Raw genomic sequence first — 20886 nt, 5'->3', positions numbered from 1 at the left:
CCATTAAGAGGACATTTTTAACCAGGACTATCATTCTGGGCTACATCGTTGGCATGTTGCTGCAACCTGCCATTGAAATCAATGCATCAAGACTAGGGTTGTAAACGAGCCGAGTTTTGAGGTGTTCAAACTTATTTGATAAAGTAACTACGACGAGCTTAAAATGAACCAAACTTTTAAAATTATTGTTCAAACTTGGCTTGATTTATTTTTATGAGCATAAGTTTGTTTGAAGCTTGGTTTGAGTTTGGTTCATTTAGATGTTATCGAGCTCTCAATTTAAACTTAGTTTGAGATTAGTTAGTTATTAAACTCTCAATTCAAGACTATTTGATTGTTTGAAACTTTTAGTTGTTTGATTGATTATTGAGTATGATAATTTAAATTTATTTATATATTTTATTATTTATTTAGTATATGATAAGAATTTTATTAATAAATATAATTCATAAAAATTATTCATAAATGTTGATCATAAATAAAAGTTATATATATTTATATTTATTTATTTATTTAATTTAACAACTGTTGAATTAATTTATTATTTATCAATTCAGCTAAATTCATAGGAACAATTTTAAGACAATTTATCATTTATCAATTCAGTTAAGCCCATAAGGACAACTTTACGGCAGGCAGTTTGGTGGTGACCTACACAGCAAAGTCATGACTTCCCTTCGTGGTCGACTCACATGGCTGTTTGCTTTTAACAGTCGCACGCTGCACCTCCCTCTGCGTGTTTGTTTCTTTTGTACCCTTCTCGCTGCGAAACTTCACGTGACTGTCTGTGATGGATGCAGACGACGGCGAATGGGTGTGGGTGGGCCGGCCGGCCGAGCCGGAGGCAGCGGCATGGTGGAGCGCCGCCACCGCCGCCGTCGGGCTAGAGAACGAGGACGACTGCGCGCTCAAGGTGGTCTTCGCAGCGCCTGCCCCACACTGGACCGACGCCGCGCCTCTCGGGAACGGCCGACTCGGCGCCATGGTTTGGGGAGGCGTCGCGACCGAGACCATCCAACTCAACCGTAACATACGCTACGTTTTTGCTCACTTCCTTGACTACGAAGCTCATTAAACCACTAAAGATGTATCGCCCCTTGTCGCTCAGATGATACGCTGTGGACGGGGGTGCCTGGCAATTACTCAAACCCTAATGCGCCTGCTGTTCTTTCCAACGTCAGAACGCTGGTCGACAATGGAGACTACACCGCAGCCTCGACAGCTGCCTTGGGCTTGTCTGGTCTTCCCTCTGATGTACAAAACCCTCTCACTCTGTTCTTGTCTGTTTTTACCGACTATTGCGTCTCATTATCAATTTTGGATCAGCATTGCACAAATTTGCTAAATGAGAAAGAAAAGTGATGGAATTACTCTTTTTCCCGACATTCATTGCTGAAACTTTCGTTTCAAGTGCAGGTCTACCAGCCTCTCGGTGACATAAATCTAGAGTTTGGAGATACCGATACTGCTTATACTGCATATTACAGAGATATTGATTTGAAGTCTGCAACAGTCAATGTCAAATATGCCATAGAGGATGTGGAGTTTACGAGGGAGCATTTTGCTTCCAATCCACATCAAGTAGTCGTTGCAAAATTCTCGGCAAATAAAGCAGGCTCAATTTCTTTCACAGTTTATCTGGACAGCAAATTGCATCATCTTTCACGTATAAGTGGGACAAATGTGCTAATCATGGAAGGTAGTTGTTCTGGGAAAAGAATTGCACCTAAAGAATGCACCTCAGAGAATCTGAGTGGAATTAAGTTCTCAGCAGTTCTGGATCTGCAGTTGGGTGGTGATAGTTGTAAGATAGGTGCTATTGGTGATAGGAAATTGAAAATTGAAGGTGCAGATTGGGTTGTTTTGCTTCTTGCAGCTGCTTCCTCATTTGAAGGGCCATTTACTAAGCCTTCAGATTCAAGAACAGATCCTACATCTACTGCCTTAAGCACAATAAATTCAATTAGGAACATGTCTTACTCTCAGCTATATGCCTCTCATTTGGATGATTATCAAAGTCTTTTCAATCGCGTTGCATTGCAGTTGTCAAAAGGGCATATAAGGGACTCTGATGTGAACAAAGAACAACTGGAAAGATCTTCAAACTTGGTTTCATCGGTGATTTCAACAGCTGAAAGAGTGAAATCTTTTAAAAATGATGAAGATCCTTCTTTGGTTCAACTTCTATTCAATTATGGTCGTTATCTGCTTATCTCTTGTTCAAGGTCCGGAACTCAGATTGCAAATTTGCAAGGAATATGGAACAAGGACCTTGAGCCAGCTTGGGAGTAATCTTTTCTTTCACCTTAATTCTTTTACATGATATATCTTAAATTTTTAGTTATCACCTGAAGTTCATTATTCAAGTTTATTAGATATGCTTGTAGATATCGAGCTTTGTGTCATTAGCTGTTATTTATTAATAAAATATTTATTTTACAGAATATATAATTTGACATTGAAACCACTTCAATTGATGTTTGGCTCCATATATCATTTTTTTTAACTTCTGTATTTTCTCTATGTGGCAAGAATCAATTTTTAATGAGTTGAAGTAGACAAGGTGGATTAGTATATAATGTTATATTTGTCAGGGAGACATGTTAAAGTTAAAAAATATACAAGAGAACATCATCGTTTAATTTTTTAGCTTTTGATTTGATAAAAATGCTACTAGTATATGTAAAAGGAGATGATATTATGTTTGTGATTGTTTACTCCTAAACTTCAAGTTTCATTCGATTATGGACAGAACAAATTTATTTCATTCTAGTTCATTCATGGCTTTAGGAGCACATGAAGGCTTTATAAGTCAAATAGAAATTGGTGATTTGCTTACATTTATATCAGCCACCCTTTTTTCTCTGGGAATTTGGCTCTGAGGCACGCTGTTCATTAACCTGTAGCAAGGTTTACCCATTGGATTTCTAAAGGATTGAGTGTTGAATTCAAGAAGGAAATTCTATTAGAGGAGATGAGATTATCTAAACAATCAGTCAATTATTTACAGATATTGATGCACTAGTTTTTCGAAAAGTTGACTTTGTTGGGACCAAAATGTAGCTAGAGGGGGGGGGGGGGGGGAATAGCTCGTCGCGATCTTCGTGCTTGACGTTGCTTGTTTCTTCGAAAATGTGCAGCGGAAATAAACAAGAACCACACACACAACGCTAACAAGTAGATTTACTTGGTATCCACCTCCAAAGGAGGTGACTAGTCCAAGGATCCACACACTAACACACCCTCCACTATGAATAACACTTCTTTATGGTAACTACCAAAGGCGGAGAAGCCCTACAATCTCTCAATACAAGAAGAAAGCAAAGGGAAAACAAATACAAGAAATCTTACCGGTTTTACAACTGAAAACCCTAACCCTAGCTTCTCCTTCTTGTTGTGTTCTCGCCTCTTGACTTGGATGTCTCTCCAAGATCCTTCAAGAACTGGCGATCTGAACTTCAAAAGATGCTGTGGAGTCGCCGGTGAAGATCTGAGATGAATCGGTGAAGTTCTGCAAGCACTCCCGATGGAATCGAACGTCTGCAGCTATAAACGACGCCAACGGTCGGATCCCGATCGATTGGATTGCTCCCAATCGATCGGGGAGGCTTTGGATCGATCGGCTGATCGATCCAGAGCGCCTCTGTGCTCTCATGAATTGCTTGGATCGATCGGCTGATCGATCCAAGGCTTATCGTGCGAAGATCGCACTCCCCAATCGATCCACTGATCGATTGGGAGCTCTAGATCAATCGGCTGATCGATCCAGTGCTGTTCTGTATGATCGCGCACTCATCCCAATCGATCCACTGATCGATTGGGAGGAGGCTTGTCGTGAAGACTCGCCCAATCGATCGGCCGATCGATTGGGCATTAGCCAATCGATCGGCTGATCGATCCAGCTTATGATTTTATCCCAAAATCAAGTCTAAAGCCTCTTTAACCAACAACTGGTCAACCATGACTTGTTGGTTCATCGTGCCTAGCATCCGGTCACCCTTGACCTGCTAGGACTCCCTCACCAAGTGTCCGATCAATCCCTTTGACCCACTTGAACTTTTCTCCTCGTGCCAAGTATCCGGTCAATCCCTTTGACCTACTTGGACTTTCCATTGCCCGACTTCACTCACCGGGACTTCCCTTCTGCCTAGCTTCACTCACTATGTCTTTCACCTGGCTTCACTCACCAGGATTTTCCAATCAAGTATCCGGTCAACCTTGACCTACTTGACTCTCCTTCACATCTCAACTGGTCAACCTTGACCAAACGGGAATTGTATCCACAATCTCCCCAAATGAACAACTGCACCTGCATTGTCCATATTATCGAAACCCAATATATTGTCAAACATCGAAACCCAAACCAAGACTCAAGCTTGGTCAACCAGGTCAACCTTGACCTACGGGATATTGCACCAACAATCTCCCCCTTTTTGATGTTTGACAATACCTTTAAGTTAGGACCCCTTTGAGTTAAGCTAATCTCATAGTCTTAACTCTCTTCATGCCAAAGTATGAATGATGGTTCCCTTCATTCTCCTCCTTTCCTAGAGGGTAACCTTCCTCTTCAGGAAATGAAGGCCTAACTTAAACCACACATTCTCCCCCTATTGGCACACATCAAATACAACCTCTCCCCCTGAAGAGTTGCTAATCGTTGTTCACAACTTCACTCGTTGTGACCAACACGATAATGAAGATCCCATACCCTTCATTATCATCAATGCTCACCCTCGAGCATTAACCACTTGAATAACCCAAATGAAGGTCCCATACCCTTCATTTTTATCGAATGCTCATCCATGAGCAAACACCACTTAAACAATGAGGATATCCACTCTCCATTAATTTTAAATGCTCAACATTGAGCATTTGCACGCAAGAAGGTTAACCACCTTCCAAGGTTTATGAAAACTAGTTTTCATGTCTTTAACGAGAACCTCCCCCTAAAGACATGGTCGTACCTTCTGTCATTGCACCAACAATGACTTGGAATCCCTAAACTTTTAGGAAACCCAAATTTAGAAGTTTTGAGGTTCAAATGTTCAATAATGAAACCGAACCTCAACCTAAACCTCTACTTCGTCTTCCTTAACCAATCCATCCTTGTTTTCAACATGAAAACACCCTTTTTTAATGTATACAAATGTATTTTTAGAGGTTTGGAATGGTTACCTAGACTAAAATAGGTTCAAAATGCTGAAACCAGGCTTTCCCAGCCAAAATCAGCATCTTCGATCGATTGGAGTTGGGTTCTAATCGATTGAACCAGCTTGAATCAATCCACTGATCGATTCAGAAGGGCTGGATCGATCCAGACGGCTTTTGTTCGCGAGAAGCCTACCCTCAATCGATCGCCCGATCGATTGAGATCCTTCAATCGATCGGGTGATCGATTGAGGTCTGATAGTTGCTGAAATTTCATTTCAGTCAACTTCAGAAACCCTTAGAAAATTCTACAAATTTCTAAAAATCATAAAAATTCGTGTAGACATTTCTTAGGGTATATACTATCAAGGAAAAATAGTTTTCTAGGAAAATACATCATATTTTCAAATATTGACATAAACTTGAAAACTAGTAAAAACTTTAGTGTTTTCTTCAAGTTTGTGTTCAACCATTCAATGATGATTACTATCAAAAGATAGCCTTCATCAAGGTTTTCCAAAGTATGTTTAAAATCATTTTCAAAACCAATATCCCACCATGTTCCTTGGGCTTAATGCACATGACTTGTACATTAGCTTTCCCAATGATGAGAAAACACATAACTATGTGTTTTGATGAACTTAAAACTCAAAAGAATGCACTAAATCAACATCTTGAGTTTTGTTCATCATCCTAACATCTCACTTGTATCTAATGTGCACTAAAACACATACAAGTCACCTTATGGGTCTTTGTGAGATGTAAAAATTTGGTTTTGCCCTAATCTAGGGATCATGCATATCTATCGAGACATTTTATGGATATTGAACATCTACCTAGGATGTCATTTGTTGATATCACCTGTTGATAAATGCCATTTGTCCTTAATTTTAGAGAAATAAACATAGTGCATGATAATGTTATGGCATACATCGAAAAGAAATAATTTTCAAAAGAAAATTTCTTATAACTACATGATGTATGTATGTCATGACATGGTATTTTTGTGTTTTTCATAATAAAATATGAATGCAAAAATAAACATGATGTCATGGTATATAATGGGCAAACAATCATGGCAAGGTTTAGCATAAATAAAATACCTAGATTACCTATCTAAGTGTCCTTAAACCTTAGCTAAGTTAAGAATTAAACCTAGATTGCGCTCTAAATGCTCCAAGAAAATGCCAAGACCTAGATTGACATTTCTAGTTCTCTTGATTAACTTATGCCAATTGAAATTAAGCTTATTCCTCAAGTGTTGGCATATTTCATTTTTCCACAAGAGTAGCACTAAGAAAATAGCAAAATCCCACCTTGGTATTTCTTTATGTTTTCCCAATATGTGCCATTTTTTAAAATAAAATCAATACTTCTCAAATTTTGGCACATTTTACTCTTTCAAAAAGTAAATCATAAATCCATTTCATTTCCAAAGGTTAATAATAACCTTGAAAATGCTCCTTGAGTGTCAACTTCTTCATGAGTAGGTTAACTACCCTTTCACTTAGAGTTGACACTGTCTAACCCATCTATGGGGTAGAGAAGATGCTCCTAGGAACCCAAAACCTATTGGTGCTCCTTGGATGCTCTAGGTACTCACTAGGGATAACTTTCCTAGATACCTTCGTAGTGACCTTGTTTGGCTTCTTAGAAGCCTTGGTCACATTTTCTAGGTCAACCCTAGGGATTGCTTCCCTTGTGACCTTCTTAGTGACTTTCTTAGACTTTTTAGAAGTCTTAGTCACATTTGTCGCAAAAATACTCTTAGGGATGACCTCCCTAGTATTTTTGGCTTGCCCACTAGGCTTAGGGTTAGTTCCATAACTATATGGAATCCTATGGTAAGAAATTACATCCTTCTTGGTTTTAGGTTTGTATCCCAAACCCTTATGACCATTGGATGACTTTGATATTTCTAGACCTAGGTTTTGACTCTTGGACCCTTGTGTCATATTTGTGATTTTTCTAAGAGTCCTCTCTAATTTATCAAGTCTTGACCTTAAGACTTGATTTTCCTTCCATAATTCTTCGACCTTTGGTTTTTCACTAAAACTTTGATTTTTCTTCTTCTTAGGCAAATACCTAGAATCCTTAGGGTTCTTGCCTAAATTCCTATCTCCCTTTCTAAACCTAGGTTGAGAGGTTTTAGCATGATAGGCTACATGATTTTCCTTAACCTTATCATGCCTCCTATTTTCATGATAAATAGCATTGAAATGATATAAATTAGAACTATCATACTTTTTACCATTATTTAAGGGGATAGGTTCAATGAATGATACCTTCCTTTTTACCTTGGAGGCTCCCCCTTGAGTTGTGCTTCCTCCTTGAGCCTTGAGCCTTGACCGCCTTCTTCCCCTTGGGACATTGACTCCGGTAATGTCCCTTTTGATTGCACAAAAAGCACACAATGTGCTCCTTGCTCCTTCTTGCTCCGGGAGCGGTCTCCTTAGGCTTCTCCTTGCCCTTCTGTGCCACTTGACCCTTCTTCTTGGCCAATTTAGGGCATTTACTTTTGTAATGCCCGTGTTCCCTACATTCAAAACATATAATATGATTTTTATTTTTAAATGAACTATTTATACCTTCTTGTGTAGGGGTGGCTTCTTCTCATTTGAATCCGGATGTGGAGGCTTCCTCTTGATCCGATGATGATTCTCCTCCAATAGATATGACTTTATTTGTGGAGGTGGAAGCTTCTTCATCCTCTTCTCTTCTTGACCCGGATGTGGAGACTTCTCCTTCTTCTTGATCCGGTGTCACCAAAAGTTGCTCCCCCTCAATCCTAGAGGTGGAGACTCCTTCATCTTTATCTTGGACATGGAACAAGGAGTATGCCCTCTCCTTGCCATCTTCATTGTATTCCTTTGAAGATGAGGCTTCTTGGACTTCTTCTTCTTCGGAAGTTGAGCATTTCTCAACTTCGGAATTCTCCTCCTCTTGGTCTTGCTCCAATGAGTCGCCCTCTTTGGATTCCTCTTGATTCGGTACAGTGGAGGGGATCTCATAGATTGATGCCAATTTGCTCCAAAGCTCCTTGGCATCCTTGAACTCTCCAATTTTTTCAAGAATGTGGCTAGGCAATAGATTGACCAAAAGCTTGGTCACTTTATCATTGGCTTCACATTTTTGGATTTGCTCTTGGCTCCATTTGCTTTTCTTGAGAACTTTGCCCTTTGAATTTTTGGTGCCTCGAAGCCTTCCATTAGAGCAAACCATTGCTCTATCTCCACCATCAAGAAATTTTCGATCCTTGATCTCCAAAGATCGAAGTTTGTCATTGTGAATGGTGGAGGCACCCGTGTGACAAATTCAAGTCCATCTTGGAATTGCATCTTGAAGTTGAGCTTCTTGAATTCTTTGACTTTGATAATTTTGCTCCAACTTCTTCACCCTCTAGCTCTTCTTGTTATGTTTTCCCCTTCCGACGATGATTCCGGTGAAGAGCAACCTCGCTCTGATACCACTTGTTGGGACCAAAATGTAGCTAGGGGGGGGTGGGTGAATAGCTCGTCGCGATCTTCGTGCTTGACGTTGCTTGTTTCTTCGAAAATGTGCAGCGGAAATAAACAAGAACCACACACACAACGCTAACAAGTAGATTTACTTGGTATCCACCTCCAAAGGAGGTGACTAGTCCAAGGATCCACACACTCACGCACCCTCCACTATGAATAACACTCCTTTATGGTAACTACCAAAGGCGGAGAAGCCCTACAATCTCTCAATACAAGAAGAAAGCAAAGGGAAAACAAATACAAGAAATCTTACAGGTTTTACAACTGAAAACCCTAACCCTAGCTTCTCCTTCTTGTTGTGTTCTCGCCTCTTGACTTGGATGTCTCTCCAAGATCCTTCAAGAACTGGCGATCTGAACCTTAAAAGATGCTGTGGAGTCGCTGGTGAAGATCTGAGATGAATCGGTGAAGTTCTGCAAGCACTCCCGATGGAATCGAACGTCTGCAACTATAAACGACGCCAACGGTCGGATCCCGATCGATTGGATTGCTCCCAATCGATCGGGGAGGCTTTGGATCGATCGGCTGATCGATCCAGAGCGCCTCTGTGCTCTCATGAATTGCTTGGATCGATCGGCTGATCGATCGAGGCTTCTCGTCTGAAAGATCGCACTTCCCGATCGATCCATGACGATTTGGAGCTCGAATCAATCGGTCGATCGATCCGGTGACGTCTCGCGATCGAAGGCATCCCAATCGATCCATCGATCGATTGGGGAGGCTTGTCGTGAAGACTTCGCCCGATCGATCGGCGATCGATTGGGCGTAAACAATCGAGCGGTGATCGATCCATTTCGTGATTTTATCCCAATCAAGTCTAAAGCCTCTTTAACCAACAACCGGTCAACGACTTGTTGGTTCATCGATGCTAGCATCCGGTCACCCTCGACCGCTAGGACTCCTCACTGTGTCCGATCCCTTCGACCCACGAACTTTTCTCCTCGTGCAAGTATCCGGTCGATCCCTTGACCTACTTGGACTTTCATCTGGCTTCACCCACTCACCGGGACTTCCTTCCGCCTAGCTTCACCACTGGGTCTTTCACCGCCGCTCACCAGATTTTCGATCAGTATCCGGTCAACCTTGACTACTTGACTCTCCTTCGCATCTCAATGGTCAACCTTGACGACCAAACGGGAATCAGATCCGATCTCCCCAAATGAACAATCGCACTGCGCATTGTCCATATTATCAAAACCCAATATATTGTCAAACATCGAAACCCAAACCAAGACTCAAGCTTGGTCAACCAGGTCAACCTTGACCTACGGGATATTGCACCAATAGACTTATCCGGATAGATCTAGATTATTTAATTGTGCCCATTACCCAAAAGATGTGATCGTGCATCTGATAGTCATTACCAAATTGCCAAGTGCCAATAATATAATAAGGGCAACCCGGTACACGAAACTTTCACTCACATTAGGTCTATTGTACGAACCTTATCTTGCATTGCAAGAGACTATTTCCGTAACTCGAACTCGTGACCACAAGGTCACACTACAACAACTTTACCATTGCGCTAGGGCTCTCCTTAAAGTGCCAATGATATAATATAATATAATATAATATAAAATAAAATAAAATAATATAATATAATATAACCCTATGCCGCTTTCATCTATTACTTTATCTATTTGTAAAGAAGATGACTCCTATTACTTAAAAGTAATAATAAAATTACAACCTCAAATCTCTAATGCGGGACTAAAATAATTGGACATTGTAATCTATATTTTACAATCCCCCTACTAGATTATAATGCCAAAATTTGACACAGACTTTGATATAGTAGGAATTTGTTGGATCATAGCGGCATGGCTAGAAGGGAGAATAAACAATGATAATTTCTCTAACACAATCTTAAACAATTCTTAGATTCAATTTGTGCATGTTCACTCAATAAAGATGGGTAAAATATGCTACAGAATATAAATAAAAAAAATGAAACTCAATGCTATCAATTGAATTAATGTAATTTATAGATTGCTTCTACTTTATAGCCTTTGTCGCATTTGGTGTGGCACACCAAAAGAAATTCATTAAAACAATGTTTGAGCAAAGGTGCTCTTATAATGGATTGAATAAATCAAGAACGAGAATGTCTCTAGAATCCTCTAAAGAATGAAACTATCGTTTAAAAAGATTTGAAATAACAAGAGAGAAATTAACACCTCTATCTCACCTTAAAGAAATGCTAAGATTATAGTAGGTGAGGTGGAGTTATTGAAGAGAACTTGAAGTGGGATCAAAGCCTTTAATATACAAAAAGGTGTCATTTACTCAATGGACGTGTATGAATTTTGAGAGCAGGTGACATGATGAGCGAAACCCTTCATAGTTTCACAAGTTATTCATAGCACTTGTGTTGTGGACGTAGTTTGTGTAAAAATAGTCATTGGAAAGTCCAACATTCAAAAAAATATGCCACTCTAGTAATCTGTGTTGACTAAGTTTCAAGGTTGGCAGACACTTTTTTCCTTCTCTTTTGGCATATATCAGCCAACTTGAAACTTGGTTGACACACCTTTTAAGGTGAAATACCAAGTTTGTCTTAGGTTTTCATTGATCTTCCAAAACTCAAAGATCAACCTTAAATCTTGAAACGATTTTTTGGACATTCTTAGAGATCCTAAATTTTTTGTTATTTTAGCTTGATATTACTTTTGATTAAGCCTTAGATATTGATGTATAACTCCCTACATTGACTATAAGTAGTCCTCGATACGTAAGTTTAAAAGTTTAGGTTTAGGGCTTGATGTCAAGTGCGACATGACTTCATAAAGATCTCTTTAGGTAATTATCATAGCTAGATACAATAAAAACATCTATTACAAGCTACTCTGGTCCATCTTTAAACTTGATGGAACCATAGAAACTTTTTATAGCTTCATGCTCAATCCCATAAGATCATCAGCTAAGCTTGACATGTGTCATTAACTCAAATAACAACAACAATTAAGTATTATCCCACTAGGTGAGGTCGACTATATTGATCCTTCAACACCATTGGACTCTATCCCCTACTATATCATCATTTATATTTAAATAAATTTTATCTTATTTTATTATTGCTAAGCAAGTCTTTTTTAGTCTTCCTCTTCTTCATTTTCTTTGCACATTTGTCATAGTTTCACATCGCCTAATTAGAACATTTATTGGTCGTCTAAGTATATGTTCATACCATCTTAAATTTGTCTGTTTTCCCTCAATGGGTGCAACTCCGATTTTCTTTCTAATATTTTCATTTCTTATCTTGTCCCTCCTTTATGTTCACACATCCACCTTAACATTCTCATTTTTTCAACTCTCATCTTCTGCTCATATGCTCGAGTCATAGCCCAACATTCAACTTTATATAACATAGTAGGTGTAACTATCGTTTTGTACAACTTTCTTTGAAGTCGTAGAGGTATTTTATGATCACAAAGAGCACCTGATGCTTTCCTCTATTTCAATTATCCTACTTGTATTTTATGTAATGTATCTCTCTCAATCCCTTTATTCTTTTGCAAAAATGATCCTAAATACTTAAAACTTTTTACCGAGTCATTTTTTATCTTAACAATTATCTACATCTAATATTACTAAATTTAAATTTCATATATTCTGTCTTTACTCTATTGAGCCTAAAACCTTTCACTTCTAGTATTTCCCACCAAGATTCGAGTTTAACATTTACTCCTTCACGCGCGTCATCTACTAAAACAATATCATTTGCAAACATGTGCGGTATCGTATCTTGGATGTGCCCAATGAATTCGTTCGTGATTAGTATAAAAAGATAGAGATTTAGAGTTGATTTTTGATGTAACTCTATCTTTATGGGAAATATTTCGGTTAATCCGCTTGAAGTCTTCACTCTTGTCATTACATCCTCATACACCTCCTTAATTAGTTCAATATATGTTATGCTAACATAATCTTTTTTAAGGTCGACAAATACCATATGTAAGTCTTGTTTCTGTTCTAGATATTTTTCAATTAGTTTTTTTGAGAAGATATATAACTCTATTGTCGACCTTCCAAATATAAATCCAAATTGACACCGTGTTCTTCTTTCTTAGTCTTTTTTTATTACTTTTCCCAAAATTTCATGGTATGATTCCCTATAGTTTGTACAATTTTGTACGTCTATATAAGGGAACTAAAATACTTATCCTCTAATACAAATTAGACATTTTTTTAGTTTTTAGCATCATGTTGAATAACTTTGCAAGTCATTATTTAATAACTTGTTTTCCTAGCAATAGCGGAGCCCGAAATTATAATCTATCTGGGCTAATCGGTAGATGATAAGAGTTGTATTTAAATAAAAAAAGATCCTGAGCTGATCATGGAATTTAATTTAGGGATTTAGAACTGATCGGGTGAACAATGGGCTAAAATGGTTAAATGTATGGAGAAATTTCTAAATATATGAGCTTCTTCCCTAAATCCTAAAATGGGCCCCTCATGCTAAAGCTCGGGTAGGCTAACACATGCCTCCCTAAATCCTTAGGCACTTCCATACCTCTATTAAAATATCTACTTTTCCATTTTGCATCCAATTTGTTTTTTAATTTTAGGGTTTAGGGTTTAATAAAGCTTGTTCTACTTAATTATTTGATAAAAACTTTAATTTATATACTCATTTGACCTATTTAAATTACTTAAGTTAACTTGGTCACCTAAATTTCCATTAAAATTTGATAAAAATAGGTCTTCTATTGCTTTTTTATTTTCTCTTCATTTGCTAGTATCCTATTGCATTCATATTTAATACATCTTATTTGGATAAGATTTCTTGTCTTCCTCTCTCTCGTTTTCAAATGTTTCCTTTTTTGTTTCATTCAATATTTTCTAAGTTTCATTCTTAGCTACTATATATTTTTTAAATGTTCTCGCTTTTACAAGTATATAATACCTTATAGGCCATTCGTTTTTCCTTCACTTTCTCTTGTACTTTCTCATTCCACCACCAAGATTCTTTACTTGGTGGTGCATGTCCCTTTGACTAGTACACTTTTAGCTACTATTTTCAACTTTGATATCATCTTGTTCCATATCGTATTTGAGTCACCATATATTTTACCTAATACTTGTACTCTTACCTTCTCCTTAAATATATTTTGCTTCCCATTCTTTAACTTCTACCATTTAATTCTAGGAGTCGTATATATTTTCTTCTATTGATATTATACTTAAGGCGTATATCCAATACTACTAACCTATGTTGGGTAGTTAAATTTTCTTTAGGTATGACATTTCAATCTTTACACATTTTTGATCTTCTTCCTAACTATAAGAAAGTCAATTTACGATGTATTATTCTCACGTTTAAAAGTGAATAAGTGTTCTTCTCTTTTCTTAAAAAATGTATTAGCTAGTATAAGGTCATATGCTATCACAAAATCCAATATAGTTTTCCTTTCTTTATTTCTTATTCCAAATCCATAAGCCCCATGTACCTTATCACATTCCTTATTTTTCACTTCTACATGTTCATTTATATCTCTTCTTAAAATCATCTCGGTTGGCGCTCGGTTGGTAGAATACCTCATCCAAAATATAGATTTGGTATGTTCATCTAATCATATTTGAGGTGCATATATGCTAATTACATTAATGGTTTCTTTTGTCACCACTATCTTGAGAGCTATAATTTTATTCTCCTTTCTAACCACTCATACTATTTCATCTTTTAGTGAACTATTGACAATAATACACACTTCATTTCTTATTTTACTCCTCCTTGTGTACTTCTCCATCGTCTTTGCCTTCTTTCCTACCTATTTTCTCTCTTGTACACGTAAAATATTAATTTTTTTCTTAATCATCGTATCTACTACTTCCGTTTCTTTATGAGTGAGCATTCCTAGATTTCATGAACCAAGTCTTAGACAATTAGTTTTTCTATAATATTTATTTTTACTCAACCTATGGTGTGAGAACTCTTGGATATTTAACCCTATATCTAGGTTCTAATAGAGATGTAATAATCTTGTTGAGACATTATAGTAGGACCTTGTAACGCGTTTCTTCCCGAGAATATCTTAGCATTAGCACAATAGTTTGATAAATCCATTTATTGAACATTTGCCTAAACGTACATGTTGGCAGACAAACTAATGTGCAACCCTCATCCTTTTTCATCCGGACTTGGGATCGACATTGATAGGTTTGTGTTGTTAACTCATCAAATATAAATGCTTACTTAACACGTTTGTTAGATATCAAAACTCATCATTAAGTTTAATCACAAGGGAGGGAAAACTAAGGTTTAAATTTTTTAGTTGTTAGCCTATGATTGTAATGAGACTATTGGCGAATTAGAGTTGGAATAAGAAGGAGATGAAGAAGAAAATAATATATGCGTATACTTAAGCTCAGACTTTATGTTTCATCTAGAATGTTACAGTTTGTATAATTTTGACATCATCTTGTATGAACTCGAGATATAAAAAAATAACATTATTTCAATTCATCTTGACTTGAATTTAGTATGCTAAGGAGTATTGAGTGTCAGCATAACATGATACTCATAATGACACAGGAGACATTATATCCGCCAAGTGGTATCAAGTTTCGGCAATTTATGGGAATGATACATTTCAATTGACATTGTATGAAATTTCAAATCATGACAGAAACTAACTCTTTCAATTTAAACCTACTAATATTATTCTAAAGTTCACAAGTCTAATGAAATACTTGGTAGTTTGAAACTTGAAACCTTGAGTTCATAACATTAAATTGGAAATATTTCATTAAAAGATCTATTCAAATCATTTGAGAAATTCACCAAATATGTTTGCGCTATTAAGGATCGTGTGCTACATCTTGGATTCATGGATATTTACAAACGTATTCTGAACCTTTATTAGGAGTGACATTACTCGTCATACACACAAATAGGTTAAGTTCCATGCATTTCGAATAATTGAGAGTTTGACACTCATCCTTAAAGTTTGTGAGATGAAACATCACACTAATCACTTATCAATAGAATGACATTACCCATTAATCCTTTACTTAGCGATTTCACTAAATAAAGGTTGGGTTCCAATTAGTGGTGATTGTTTTAGAGGATCTTAGTCCATTCCAACTGATGATGCTTTTATCTTTTCTCTAGTGAATCCTTTAGCTAATGGATCAACTAATTATTAAAGGATCTCACATAAATAATAGTAATTAATTGTCAAAAACATTCATGCCTTAAGCTTATATATCTAGATTTTCAATCATATACCTTTCTAAATGTTCTAGAGACCGTAGCTTCACTATCACAATGTAAATAGACATTTGTCATCAGTTGTAGCCACAACTTAATATCAGTCACTCTGCTTCCCTTCCTGCTGCAGCAAATGCAATAAATTCTGACTCTATTGTAGATAGTGTAATGCATGTTTGCTTATTTGAAGCTCATAGGATAGCACCTCATCCAAGAATAAATGTCTAACCTGAAAATCATTATAAATTAAGTCTAAGTCTCTGGTTCTCTTAAGATAGCAAAAAAAAAGTTATTTCTTTCTAATATTCTAGGGTTATTTGTATAACTAGAAAGCTTACAAATTGCAAAAGAAATATCAAGCCTAGAGCAATGCATAGCATTCATCAAAGTATCTATTGCGCTAGAATACTCTATTTGGGCAACAGTTCTTGAAACTTTTATGACATATCTATTGGTGTGTACTTCTTTTATACTTAAATTTAACTTTAGAAACATCTTATCAATATAGTGAGTTTGGCACAATGCACAGTCCTTATATGTTTTCTAACTTCTTTACCTAATATTGTATCAACTTTTTGTAAGTCTTTTTATTTTGAAACTTGCAAAAAGGTACATCTTTGTCTCATTTATACCTTTCATATTTGTATCAAATATGAGTTTATTATCAACATATAACATATAATTACATCTTGCTCATGGGTGAATTTGGAATATATGCATTTCTCTGCATTAAAACCATTAGACAAGATTACTTACATTTTTGTGTCATTATTTTGATGTATTTTTAAGCCATGTAATGACTTAACAGGAGATTGCAAACTATGGTTTCATTCCTAGGTAGAGTAACCCTTCATATTGTTTCATATACACTGCTTCATTGACATCATCATTAAAATTATAAATTTTACATCCATTTGATGTTCATGAAGAGTGTCAAAAATATAAGTAGAATTGTTGAAATTATTAATAATGCTAAGCTTAAAAATCCTCGTCAGTATCCTTTTCCTACAAAGTTTTCAGATTTGAAAAGGATCAGTTTATCAGACTTTGATACAACCTTGAAACCTCCCTTAAAAAGCAAATAAACAGATACAAGCTTCTTTCTTACATTTGGTAAGTGGAGGAAATTAATTAGAGCTAAAATCTTTATAAAGTAAAATGAAGTTTAATAGAGCCTCTTCCAAGAACCATTATGGTTTCCCATCAGCACTTGTTCTCCATTTTGAGTATCTACATGAGGCTTAAATTGAGATTTATCATCGCGTACATGAACTATCCTGAATCATACCACAAATTAACAAATTTACTTCTTGTTGCCAAGTGCAGTTCAATAATCATTCTCACATGCATGAAAGAAACCATAGCACTAAGTTCTTAAATTTTTTGTTCCAGAATATTTGTGATTTCAGCTTCTTTTCTTTGCTTTTTGAAAACTGCACTCTTATTTAAGATGTCCTTTCTTACCACAGTAATAACAAGACAAGTTCTTTACTCTGTTAGGATTATTCTGATGTCTCATCAAGCTCCAGTTCTCATTGCGAACGTCTGAAAATTTCCTTTTGTTTCCCACAAGTTTCATTTCTCTACCATAACTCACTTGGAAACCAGGAAGATGATTATCTTGGTCATAAATTTTCTTCAATTTGTGAATGCTTCTGGATTTGCTCCAAGCTAAAATTTTCGATGGTGTGAGGTAGTTTTCTCCTGTGGTATCTCCAAGTGGAAGCTAATTTACCAATAACAACACCCACTTGTAAGGATGTAAGGATTCAAGAACATGGATATTGCGATCTTTAAGCTTGATTCATAATAGAAGCATTATCAACCTTAACAAGCTCGAAATATATCATAATTAAAAACGTATCTGCCCCTTGCTTCTCAGTGTTGTACTTGCCTCCAATGACTTCCATATTTTGGGAGATTTGAGGGAAGTAAATAAGCCATATAACTGATCTGATAAAGTGCTAATATGATACCCTTGACATAATAATTCATCATGTTCAAACTTGCTTCCTCGATTTTGTCTGTCAGAATTTCTAGCAATTTAGGATCAAGGACATAGGCGATACTTAGCAAGGTGAGAAGGAATAAAATATTATTCTTCTAACAGTTGAAATTGGTGCCCTCAGGTTTCCAGTTTCACCAAGTCATGGTTTATCATCATGAAAGCAACAATAGTCTTCTCCTCCGTTCCCAATTATCACATTAAAATTGTTATCAATTTTGGCTTTGAGGTGTGTTATTCACTTTCTTTGAAGTTATTATTGTGGGAATGGTATTAGAGGAGATGAGATTGCCTAAATAATTTGTCAATTATTTATAGATTATGATGCATTCGTTTATTAAAAAAATTATCTCATCAAAATCGATCCAGGCCTTGGATTTGTGTGTTCATTTCCTAAAGGATGCAATCAAAAGGATATAATACTTCGGTTACATTAAGTTACCGGTCAATGTTAAAACTATGAAAAATGTTCAATGAATGGATGCATTAATCTATTGTGCTAATGCTAGGTTGTTCCCAGAAGGAACATGTTGTAGGGTTCGATTGTAACGTCTCAACAAGGACCACTACATCTCCAGAACTTGGAGATAGTGCTAAATATGCAAGAGTTCGTGTTGCAGGATTCGACTGTAACGTATCAATAAGGGCCGCTATATCTCCATGAGAACTTGGGTGTAGTGTTAAATAGGTCAGAGTTTTCACACCATAGGTTGAATAAAAATAAATATGATAGAAAAACTAATAGTCTAAGATTTGGAACATAGAATATAGGAATCTTCACTGGTAAATGGAAGTAGCAGATACGATGATTAAGAGAAGAATTAGTATTTTGTGTGTACAAGAGACAAAATGGGTAAGCGAGAAGGCAAAGGTGATAGAAAACTCGGGTTTTAAGTTATGATACATAAGGAAATGTAAAATAAGAAATGAAGTTGACATTATTATAGATAGTTCGTTAAAGGATGAAGTTATAGGATTAGTTAGAAAATGAGCTAGAATTATAACCCTTAAGATAATAATAGTTTAAAAAACTATGAACATAATTAGCGTATATGCATCCACCACAAGTAGGATTCGATGAAGCTACCAAATCAAGGTTTTGGGATGACTTAGATGAAGTATTACAAAACATTTCGTCAAATGAAATGATTTTAATAGAAGGTGATCTAAATGAACATGTTGGAGTAAAAATTGAGGAATATGAGAGGGTACATGGGGTTTTAGGTTTGAAACGAGAAATGAAGAAGGAAAACTATATTAGATTTTGCGATAGCATATGACTTTATATTAGCTAATACATTTTTTAAGAAAAAAGCAGAACACTTAGTCACGTTTAAAAGTGGAAATAATAAATCATAAATTGATTTTCTTATGGTTAGGAAAAAGAATAAAAAGATTTATAAAAATTACAAGATTATCCCTAGAGAAAGCTTAACTATCCAACATAGGTTAGTAGTGCTGGATATATGTCTCAAACACAGTATCAATAGAAATAAAATAAATACGATTCCTAGAATTAAGTGGTGAAAGTTAAAGGATGGGAAGCAAAATATATTTAAGGAGAAGGTAGAAGTACAAGCATTAGGTGAAATATATGGTGACTCTAATACAATATGAGATAAGATGATATCAAAGTTGAAAATAGTAATTAAGAATGTACTCGGTGAGTCAAAGAGATATGCACCACTAAGGAATCTTGGTAGTGGAATGATAAAGTACAAGAGAAAATGAAAGAAAAACGAATAAATTATAAGAAATTATATATCTGTAAGAACGAGGAAAACTTAAAAAAATATACAATAGCCAAGAAGGAAGTTAAGAAAGTAGTGAATGAAGTAAAAAATGAAATTTTTGAACGATTATATCAAAAATTAGATATAAAAGAAGGGGTAAGAGACATTTATAGAATAACTAAAGACAAGAGATTTTATTCAAATAAAATGTATTCAAGATGAATATAATAGGGTACTAGTAAATGATAGAGAAATAAAAGAGCGGTAGAAGAGGTATTTTCATCAATATTTTAATGAAGGTTTAGGTGACCAATTTAATTTAGGTAATTTAAGTAGGTTAAATGAGTATAGAAATTTAAATTTTTATCGTAGAATTCAAATTTCAGAAGTAGAACAAGCTTTAAATGGGATGTACAATCAAAAAGCTGTTGGATCAGATGATATTCCGATAGAGGTATGGAAGTGTATACGGAAACAAAGTATTAAATGACTTATATAATTATTTAACATGATATTGAAGATGAAAAAAATACCTGATCAATAGAGGATAAGTACTTTAGTTCCCTTATATAAGAACAAGGGAGATGCACAAAATTATGCAAACTATAGGGGTATTTAACTAATGAGTCATACCATGGAACTTTGGGAAAAAGTAATAAAAAAAAGATTAAGGAGACCATGGTGATCAAAAATCAATTTGGATTCATGCTAAAAAGGTCGACAATAGAAGCTATACATCTTCTTAGACAACTAATTAAAATATATCAGGAGCAAAAATAAGATCTACACATGGTATTTATTGACTTAGAAAAAACTTATGATAGAGTCCCAAGAGAAATTATACGGAGAATTCTAGAAGAAAGAAGTGTTAGCGTAACATATATTGAACTAATTAAGGATATGTACGAGGATATAACAACCTGAGTAAAGACTTCAGGTGGAGTAATGGAAGCATTTCCAATAAAGATAGAGTTACATCAAGGATAAATTCTAAGTCCCTATCTTTTTACATTAATTATGGATGAACTCACTACGCACATTCAAGGCAGAATGCCGTGGTGTATGTTGTTTGCAGATGATATATTTTGGTAGATGAAACATGTGAGAGTAAATGCTAAACTAGAATCTTGGCGGGAAACACTAGAAGGGAAATGTTTTAAACTTAGTAGAATAAATATAGAATATATAGGATTTAAGTTTAACAATATTAGACATAATGAAATAATTGTTAAGATAAGAGATGATGAGTTGACCAGAACTGAG

At 35.9% G+C, this 20886-nt stretch overlaps 1 protein-coding gene across 1 annotated transcript in view; it reads left to right on the top strand.

Moving 5' to 3' along the window:
• Positions 1-708: 708 nt before the first annotated feature.
• Positions 709-20886, top strand: part of LOC122045629 (alpha-L-fucosidase 2-like) — a 36127-nt gene continuing 15949 nt past the window's right edge. Inside the window, exons 1-3 of the mRNA XM_042605939.1 lie at positions 709-1025; positions 1109-1254; positions 1417-2288. Of these exons, the coding sequence (XP_042461873.1) occupies positions 791-1025; positions 1109-1254; positions 1417-2288 (1253 nt within the window). The 5' untranslated portion in view covers positions 709-790. The remainder of the gene's footprint in view (positions 1026-1108; positions 1255-1416; positions 2289-20886) is intronic.

Source organism: Zingiber officinale, chromosome 2B (genome assembly GCF_018446385.1).
Source record: "Zingiber officinale cultivar Zhangliang chromosome 2B, Zo_v1.1, whole genome shotgun sequence".
NCBI lineage: Eukaryota > Viridiplantae > Streptophyta > Magnoliopsida > Zingiberales > Zingiberaceae > Zingiber > Zingiber officinale.
This window is presented reverse-complemented; position numbering and strand designations above follow the sequence as displayed.